The following is a 10001-nucleotide window of genomic DNA, read 5'->3' on the forward strand; positions in this document are numbered from 1 at the left end:
TCCCTCTCTCGCTGTGTTTCTGTCAAATAAATAAATAAAATCTTTGGGCCCCTGGGTGGCTCAGTCGTCGGGCGTCTGCCTTCGGCTCAGGTCATGATCGCAGGGTCCTGGGATCGAGCCCCACATCGGGCTCCCTGCTCGGCGGGAAGCCTGCTCCTCCCTCTCCCACTCCCCCTGCTTGTGTTCCTGCTCTTGCTGTGTCTCTCTGTCAAATAAATAAATAAATAAAATCTTTAAAAAAAGGCTCGCTCCTGCTGGTTCTCCCTTTCCCTCATTTCTCTGAGGATGCACACAGTGCCACACACTCTGGTGACAGGCTGAGAATCTGAGTTCAGCAGGAGTATGCTGTGAATAAACGATACAGTGTTACTTCTATCCAACTCCATGTTCCATGCTGGTTGGTGCCCGTCCGCCACCCTCTGGGGACCTGGGTTAACAGCATGGGGTGCATTCCTGGGGACACAAGGCATCTGGCGGGGTGCAGCACGATGGCCCCCTGGGCAGATACGAGGCTGGTGAGATTCTCACACGCACCCCCATTCACCCGCCAGCCCTTGAGAGCCTCCGTGGAAGGGGGTGGTGACATGCTTCCTCTGGCTTCTGAGTCTTCTCCTTGGAAATCATCTTTGCGCCCAGCAGCTTAGAAGCCGCAGAAGAAATCTGGGCTTATGACTGGATTACCATGCCTCGCTCTGTAATAGAAACTGTTTGCCAAGCAGCTTTTGGTTAATTCCACATAGCTCATGGGTCCGCAGAGGACACGCCTGCTAACAAGGCCTGGCTCCGAAGGCCGATTCCCTGCTGTCGAGGCAGGTATCTTCCTCTCCCGCAGGCCAGAATGCCCCCACCTCACAGGGCTGCACAGGCGCCAGCGCCCCAGGACAGCTGGCGGCTCTTCAGGGCGTGGACCGGGGCCTCCAGCACCTCCTGGCCCGCTGGTCACGTGCGAGCACGGTACACACGACCACAGCCGGCTCCCAAATTACTCCCATCAGTGGAGTCAAACATGCAGGTCAAAGTACACTAATATTTTTATATTGTTCTATTTCAAACTGGTAGAATTCAAAAGCACAGAACACGGGTACACAGTGCTTGGATTTTATTTAACATCATGTCCATGATGGGCCAGCTTGGAATCCCCAGTCAGGACAGAGTCACGTGGCCCACAGCTCACCAGGGCCCCCACTCTCCCAGTCCACCCTGTGCTGACATAAGCCAAGGGGCCCCCATAAAGGAGGCGTGGGACTCAGTTCACTTACAGGTTTTTAGAACCCTTGTAAAATGGATTCCCAGAGCAGCCGCTTCTCCCAGAAAACTCCCAGGAAACTCCGACAGCGGCGGTGAGCGGGTCAGGGTGGGCTCCTAGGTGCTGGTCTTTGGTTTTGGTCTAAGCTTGCTCCAAACTCTCTCCAGGGCCACTTTTCCCATGAAGAAGGTGATGGCAAAATTACGCTTGTACCAGTCTCTACAGAGAAACACCAGAAGCACATGTGACATCCCCCCAGTAACTGAGGACTAGCGCCCAGGCCCACAGGCAAGTCCTCCTGACTACCCTCCACCTTTCCCACTGTCTCTTCCCTTTTCTGCCCTCATTAAAGCTAAACTGGCCATAAGAGCCTTCCTTCCTCCCCCCAGATTGAATAAGGCTGAGAATAAGGCTCAACAAAGTGAATGCCCAGCGCACCCCAACCCCCACCTTTTCCTATTCTGCTACAATCCTCTGGTTTTTGCTAAAAGACTCCAAAAGAGAAGCCTGGGGCCTCCAGAGTCCCGTGGCATTACTGGAGAGAGACAACTGTTGAGTGATGGGGGCGTAACCACTGGGCAAACAACTGGCAGGACTCAGTGGGGACCATGCTGGTTGGGCATCTTATTTGCATAAGAAGCACAGGACAGAGTACTCCATCGTGAGAAGTTAATTTACCATGACTGCCAACATCATAAAGCTCCACATCCTCTTTTTCTAAATGATCTGAGCTTTTGTGTAATCTGTGTCTCTAAGGAAAGAGTTCCAGAGCTTCTCACACAAATACCGGGATGGAGTTCACAGTCTCAGGCTCACTTGCCCATGAGTTACTGTACAAAACATGCCGAAAATTGCAAATTCACCCCACTGCTCAATGGGCCAAGCTTGGAAAGTTTCCACAACAGAATGCACACATTCCAGACTCTTACGATGCTAAGCCCTTGGAAGCTGAAATGCCAATTAGTACCAATGCTTTTCAGCCAAATGAGCTAATGAGTGCACATGGGACTTTTATTTCAGACTGGACTCAAAGGATTTACTGGGTCTCAGTAGAAAGGAAGGAGAGTGACCAAGGGCTCAAAAGAAGCAGTACCAAGAGGTAAAAGCGCTCCTTTTCTGGAGCCTTTGCAGTGGCTGGATAGAAAACCCCTCTCCTCATGAGAACGATCTTGTTTCTATCCACTTAATTGATGTTATAAATGGGAAGCAGTGCCGTAAATGAACAAGAAAGGCTTCCATCCCATCGAGATTAAAGTTCTTATGCTACTAAGGAACAGCCAGATTCTACTCCATCAATACTCTGACAAAGTGTAGGGAAACTCAGCTTTTCCCGTTTCCATAGGGAAGGCAGGGCAGGAGGTGGCGTGGGCACAGAAGGGGACGCTGAGGCCCTCTGCTACCTGCCATCTGGTAAGGCTGGTCCTCTCTGCTCTGAACCCCACACAGCACACACCCAGCCCACCGGGGATGAGGCGTGGTGCAAACATGATATGGGTCCACGCCAGAAATCAAAGGTCTAGAGAAATAAAACTTATACTGGCTTGACTGAATAACTTAGCTAGCTCAGAGTAACGGACTACACTAACCCACTATGCACATACTGAGAGACTGATCTGTCTGCGTGTTGGTCTCGAGCTCGCCAAGCCTCAACCACTACCACCATCCTTTAGATCTTACCTCCCCTGCCTGGCCTGACACTGCCACTGTTACCTTTTAAAGCACATCTCAAACGTCAGAGCCTATCATTTCTCCTGGAAATACACACTGTGTATCGTTAAAACCCTTTTTGAAAACACGTAACCGCAACACTACCATTGCATTTGATAAAATGAACAATACAACCTAAGATACAGCCACTTTTCAATTTCCTCTAACAAAGTATCTTTTACAGGCGGTTTGTCTGCATCAGGACCCAAGTAAGGACCGTACACTGCATGAAGCCTCTTTTAATCTGAAGTAGATCCCCCTCCTGTTTAAAATTCTAGTTACTGGGGCGCCCGGGCGGCTCAGTCCTTAGGCCTCTGCCTTCGGCTCGGGTCGTGGTCCCAGGGTCCTGGGATCCAGCCCCACATCAGGATCCCTGCTCCGTGGGAAGCCTGCTTCTCCCTCTCCCACTCCCCCTGCTTGTGTTCCCTCTCCCACTGTGTCTCTCTCCATCAGATAAAATCTTAAAAAAAAATAAAATAAAAATAAAATTCTAGTTACTTGGGGTGCCTGGGTGGCTCAGTCCTTAGGTGTCTGCCTTCGGCTCGGGTCATGATCCCAGGGTCCTGGGATCGAGCCCCGCATCAGGCTCCCTGCTCAGTGGGGAGTCTGCTTCCCCCTCTCCCTCTGCCTGCCTCTCTGCCTGCTTGTGCACGCTCGCTCTCTCTCTCAAATATGTAAGTAAAATCTTTATAAAAAAATAAATAAAAGTCTACTTACTTGTTGAAACTGGATTTGTTCTTGCAGAATCTCCAACATTCTGGGATTATATCTTCAGGCTATCATTTTAAACGTGGTCTTCTATGAACCCCTCTCACCCTCACCCCATACAGCCTTTACACCTTCTTCCTGTGAACTGGTATTAAGTCTCGAGGTCTGCCTAGATTCCTCTCTGTTTTTTTGGTAAGAACGCCTCCCAGGTGGCACCCCCACTTCCTCCTGCACCTCACAGAGGCATGCAGCAGGGGCCCCACTGTGTACAGCAAGGTGCACCGGGGCTCAGGAGCAATCACCCTGACCCATGTATTATAAAGCCCCACCAGCTTTCCTACCCAATGGTTTTAGTGGTTGTGAGTGACTGTGACCCAGATCCATTATTCATTGGGAAAATGTTAACTTTCTAACTCCTTCTGCATTAGCTGTCATCCTTCTACAAAGAAAAATGCTCCTTCATATGGCTACCCTGAAATAGAGTTGATGCACGAAAGGTGTGCATTCTTTGGATTCTTTTATTTATCAATTTTCAGAATAATGAGTTGGCAGCCTACCTATATCCAGAGGTGACTGTGAGCTTTTCTTTTTTTTTTTTTTTTAAGATTTTATTTATCTATTTGACAGAGAGAGAGAGCGAGAGCAGGAACACAAGCAGGGGGAGTGGGAGAGGGAGAAGCAAGCCTCCCGCCGAGCAAGGAGCCTGATGTGGGGCTTGATCCCAGGACCCTGAGATCATGACCTGAGCCGAAGGCAGACGCTTAATGACTGAGCCACCCAGGCGCCCCTACTGTGAGCTTTTCAATATTGTTATGATTGCAAAGATCTTTGCATATTTGATATATATTTTAATCCACTGTGGTCATTCCTTTGTGCGGCTGAAGTGGCCTCATCCTTGGCCTATGGGAGCCCCTCAAGTTGGCTTCTGCACCATTCTCATGTGACCCCGCTGGTCTCTGAGCCTCCACACTTTCAGACACAAGGTGTCTCGACTCATCATGTGCTCTTCCCACCCCAGAACCTCTCCAAGGAGCCCAGTTCCCTTTAGTGGAAAGTGCTGTTTAGAACCCACTGTCCAAGCACGAGGGGTATGAACTGCTATGGGGTTGCCACACAAATATCTTTACGCTGTCAACTTTATTTAAAAGTGTAAAAACTAAGTTTACGGCAACATCTACCTTTAATATAAACATAAATGTCACTAAATACAAATAAGGAAATAATCCTACCCAATATGGATATAATATTCAAGATTTTAGGAAAAAAAATAAACATACCTGTTATAATACATGTGCTTCAGAAAATTTTTACTTAAAAATTCCTTGTAAAAGTCAGCCATTTCTTCTGCATCTAATGTTGCTTTTTGACCTGAAAATTAATTTCAATTTAAACATTAAGACTTGGGGGGCGCCTGGGTGGCTCAGTTGTTAAGCGTCTGCCTTCGGCTCAGGTCATGATCCCAGGGTGCTGGGATCGAGCCCCACATTGGGCTCCCTGCTCTTCGGGAAGCCTGCTTCTCCCTCTCCCACTCCCCCTGCTTGTGTTCCCTCTCTCGCTGCGTCTCTCTCTGTCAAATAAATAAAATCTTTAAAATAAACAAACAAACAAACAAACATTAAGACTTGGGGCACCTGGGTGGCTCAGTCAGTTAAGCGACTGCCTTCGGCTTAGGTCATGATCCTGGGGTCCTGGGATTGAGCCCCACATCGGGCTCCCTACTCAGCAGGGAGCCTGCTTCTTCCTCTCCCTCTGCCTGCCTGATCCCCCTGCTTATGCTCTCTGTCAAATGAATAAATAAAATCTTCAAAAAAATAAAAATAAACATTAAGACTTAACAGGGAGGAACCCACACACGACTACTGATCTAATAGAGGTCAGCAAGATGCAGGATACAAGATCAAAATACATACATCAACTGTGTTTTTCTAAACACCAACAATAAACAATCCAAAAAAATGAAATTAAGAAAACAATTCCAGGGGTGCCTGGCTGGCTCAGTCAGTGAAGCATGCAACTCTTGATCTGGGGGTCGTAAGTTTGAGCCTTACGTTGGGCATTAAGTTTACTTAATTAAAAAAATATATATATATAAAGAAGAAAGAAAACAATTTCATTCACAATAGCATCAAAAATAATAAAGGACCTAGGAATAAATTTGAGAGGAAGTGTAAGACTTACACACTGAAAACTATAAAACACAGCTAAAAGAAATGAAAGAAGACATGAATAAATGGAAAGACATCCCATGTTCATGGTTTTAAAGACTTCATACCGCTGAGATGGCAACACACCCCAAATTGACACATAGGTTCAATACAATCCCTCTCAAAATCCCAGCTGGCCTTTGGCAGAAATTGACAACCAGATCCTAAAATTCATGTAAAAATGCAAGGAAACCCAGCAGCCAAAACAATCTTGAAAAAGAAGAACAAAATTGGAGGACTCACCTTTTTCAACTTCAAAACTTACTGCAAAGCTACAGTAATTAAGATGGTGTGGTACTCACACAAGGACAGGCCTCAGAGTCCAGAAATAACCGCAAACATTTACGAGCAAGTGATTTTCAGTGAAAGTAACAAAACAATTCAGTGGGGGGTGGGAGGGTGGGAGACAGCCTCTTGAGCAAGCGGTGCTAGAACACTAGAAAGTCACGTGCAAAAATATAAAGTTGAATCCCTACCTCACACCATATACAAACACAACCTCAAAATGGGTCAAAAACCTAAAGGTGAGAGCTAAAACTAAAAAACTCTTAGAAGAAAACAGGGACAAATCTTCACCTCCTTGAATTAGTCAGTGCATTTTAGGTATGACACCTGAAATACAAGCAAAGAGAAAATAGATGAATTGGATTTCATCAAAATTTAAGACTTGTGCTTCAAAGGGCATTATCAAGAAAGTAAAGAGACAACCTACAGAATGGGAGAAAATATTTCCAAATCACCTACTTAATATGGGTCTCACATCCAGAATATGTAGAAAACACTTAGAACAACAAAAAGAGAATAACCCACTTTAAAAATGGGCAAATGACTTGAATAGATATTTCTTCAAAGAAGACGTACAAATGGCCACTAAGAACTTGAAAAAATACTATCATTAAGTCATTAGGGAAATTCAAATAAAAAAGACAATAAGATACCATTTCACGCCCACCAAGACAGCTATAATGCTAAATAGACAATTATAAGAAGTATTGATGAGGATATGGGGAACCTGGAACCCTCACACAATGCTGGGGGGAATGTAATATGGTGCAGCCACTGTGGAAAGTAGCCTGGCAGTTCCTCAAAAAGTTAAACACAGAGTTATCATATGACCCAGCAATTCCACTTGTAGGTATGATACACAATTGCTCACAGCAGCAGTCTTTGTAATAGTCAAAAAAGCAGAAACAACCCAAATGTCCATCAACTGATGGATAAACAAAATGTGGTCTATCCATACAATAGAATATTGTTCAGCCATAAAAAAATCTTTGAAATCCTGGTCCATGCTACAACATGGATGAACCCTGAAAACATGCACTTAAGTGAAAGAAGACAGACACTTGGGGCACCTGGGTGGCTCAGTTGTTAAGCGTCTGCCTTTGGCTCAGGTCATGATCCCAGGGTCCTGGGATCGAGCCCTACATCGGGCTCCCTGCTTGGCAGAAAGTCTGCTTCTCCCTCTCCCGCTCCCCTTGCTTGTGTTCCTGCTCTTGCTATCTCTCTCTCTGTGTCAAATAAATAAATAAAATCTTAAAAAAAAAAAAAAGTCTGACTCTTGATTTTGGTTCAGGTCATGATATTAGGGTCATGGGATTGAGCCCCACGGCAGGCTCTGTGCTCAGTACAGAGTCTGCTTGTCCCTCTGCTCCCCCCACTGCCCTGCTGTTTGCATGCACTGTCTTTCAAATAAATAAAATCTTAAAAAAAAAAAAAAAAAAAAAGAAGGCAGACACAAAAGACCACATATTATATGTTTCCATTTATCTGGAAAGGTCCAGAAAAGGCAAGTCCATAAAGACAGAAAGTAGATTAGTGGCTGTCAGGAGCTGGTGGGAGGAAGAAATTGGAAGTGACTGCCAGTGGGAATGGGGTTTCTTCTGGGGTGATGAAAATGTTATGGAATGAGATATGGTGATGGTTGCACAATCCTGTGAATACTAAACACTACTGAATTGTAAATAAAATGTGAATTTTTGGGGTACCTGAGTGGCTCAGTCAGTTAAGCATCTGCCTTCGGCTCAGGTCATGATCCCAGGGTCCTGGGATCGAGCCCCGAGTCAGGCTCCCCGCTGAGCCGGGAGCCTGCTTCTTCCTCTCCCTCTGCCTGCTGCCCCCCCTGCTTGTGTTCTCTCTCTCAAATAAATAAATAAAATCTTTTTTTAACATGTGAATTTTATGGTATGTGAATTCTATCTCAGAAAAGGAAAAAGCCTTACGGAGAAAATGACCTATCACCAGCCTGGGACAGTTCCAGTGTAGCTCAATTTCTTCGTGACTACTGCAAGTGCAGGTGTGTGTCTACCAATGCCCGTCATGTGTGGTATGCTTCACTGTGTCTACTCCAATGCCCGCTGAAGCTTCTGACAAGAAACGTGAGCAATCCGCATAAGGGAAATGGAATACTTCCTCACTCTGAATGCATCCTGGCCTGGGGCAGACACCGGCCTAACAGTTCAGTCTCTGAGCCAGTGAGCACACACTGGACCAGGGAATGCATTAGGTGCTGGTGGGGACTGGTGACACACAGGGACTGACCCGGCCACCTCCACGGTGCTGTGTGGTGGGAGATGCCAGCCACGGCGCCCACCCTCAGAGCCCCCCACCAGATTTAAAAAGGCCACACAGGACAGGAACCAGAGAGCAGCCCACAGGCCAGTCTCAGGACACCAAGTGAGGGCTCAGAGTGAAGCCCCAAGCCCCAAACAGGTCCCACCACCTCAGCAGGAGCCTGGACCCGCCCCCGGGGGTTCCCCCACATGCAGGGAGGCCCGTGTCCGAGCTCCGACCTCAGCTTTAGCATGCTTGCCCTTGCGGATGCTGTCTCAGGTGGAGGCCATGTTTCCCAGCGGCACAGCTGAGGTCGATGCTCCAACCCTATCAGGATCTGGGGGAGACAGCTGGGAAGGTAACTCAAGGGCACGTTTCCACAGAAGCAGAAGGGAAAGTGGCTGACCTTTTACACATACGACATAGACGCACACAGATGGCTCGGCCCAAGCACGTGCCTGTCCCCTCACAGAGGACGAGCACACATCCCTTCCAAATCGTAACCCAGGGCCTGCCGGAGTAAACAGCAGTGTGTTCCACACGTCCTCACTCCTCTGACCCTGCAGTTCCTCAAAACCTCCATCTCAGGGAGGAGCAGCTCAAATCTCCCCTAGCTGCCTCTCCTCAGCCGGGCCTTCTCTGAGGCCTTGGTACGACGCCCACTCCCCCCGCTCCACTTCCCTGTTGTTCTTCATACCCCAGGAGTGCGGCACGTGTCCACTGAGCTACCTGGCTGTGGGTCACACTCCCAGCCCACATTAGAACGTCAGCTGCACGAGGGCAAGGCTACAGCTCTCTGTCTCATCCATCACAAGTCCTGGTGCCTAGCTTGGCACATGGTAACTATTGGGTAAGTACCTCAAATCAACAAATAGATCGACGGTAAGTGGGACAAGAAAGAGAACCACCAGCTGCCCAAGAAGGGGAGGGAGGCCAAAGGTTCCCAGGGAAGGTGACATTTAAGCTGGGTCTCACAGGGTAGAGAAGGGAGAAAACAGGTCACAAGCCATGGACCAGCATGGAGGAAGTAAAGGGTCTGGAGAGGCACAGATGTGACTGAACAGGGTGAGCGAGGAGGAGGGTGGTCAGGGCCTGAGTGCAGCGACAGGGCCAAGGAACGGAACCCCTGGCTCGAGCACTGGTGTCTTCTGGACGAGAAGTCTTGGGAGGAGAGGCATGTGTGCACGTTCACATCGGCTTCCCGGCACATCTCTCTGTGTGTGGCCTTGCCCACGCACACGGGGCACTAAAGACACGCCCCCCAGCAGCAGCGGTTAGTGCCCCAGCTCAGATGGAGCTCTGTCCCTCACTGGCAGACGGCCCAGAACTTTGGCCCCTCTCAGAGCTCGAACGTGGGTCACAGCAGCACACATCGTAAGGCTGCTCTGAGACCAGAGGAGCTGTGGCCAGCGTGGTGGGCAGGGCCGGGCCTGGCACGCGGCGCTCACTCGGTACCACTGCCGGCAGAACGGCAGGAGCCCCAGGGTTCTAAGGAATGTCAGGTGCCGTCTTCACCTGCTGGTCTGGTGCGGTGTCTTGTCCAAACACCCCAAAGCCAGAGCTCAGCATAAAGCAGAAGCACC

The 10001-nt window shown here is 48.3% G+C and overlaps 1 protein-coding gene across 2 annotated transcripts in view; it reads right to left on the reverse strand.

The window, feature by feature from the left end:
- Positions 1–1084: 1084 nt before the first annotated feature.
- LOC115937545 (cytochrome c oxidase assembly factor 8) overlaps positions 1085–10001 on the reverse strand; it is a 28073-nt gene continuing 19156 nt past the window's right edge. The window contains exons 4-5 of one of the 2 annotated variants that reach the window (XM_081829840.1): positions 4939–5029; positions 1085–1465 (exon numbers count right to left, since the gene is read on the reverse strand). In XM_081829840.1, coding sequence (XP_081685966.1) covers positions 1363–1465; positions 4939–5029 — 194 coding nt within the window. In that variant the 3' untranslated portion in view covers positions 1085–1362. The remainder of the gene's footprint in view (positions 1466–4938; positions 5030–10001) is intronic. The other variant, XM_081829841.1, reaches the window with a different exon arrangement.

The sequence above is a fragment of the Leptonychotes weddellii genome, chromosome 9 (genome assembly GCF_054177405.1).
Source record: "Leptonychotes weddellii isolate Sample4059 chromosome 9, ASM5417740v2, whole genome shotgun sequence".
NCBI lineage: Eukaryota > Metazoa > Chordata > Mammalia > Carnivora > Phocidae > Leptonychotes > Leptonychotes weddellii.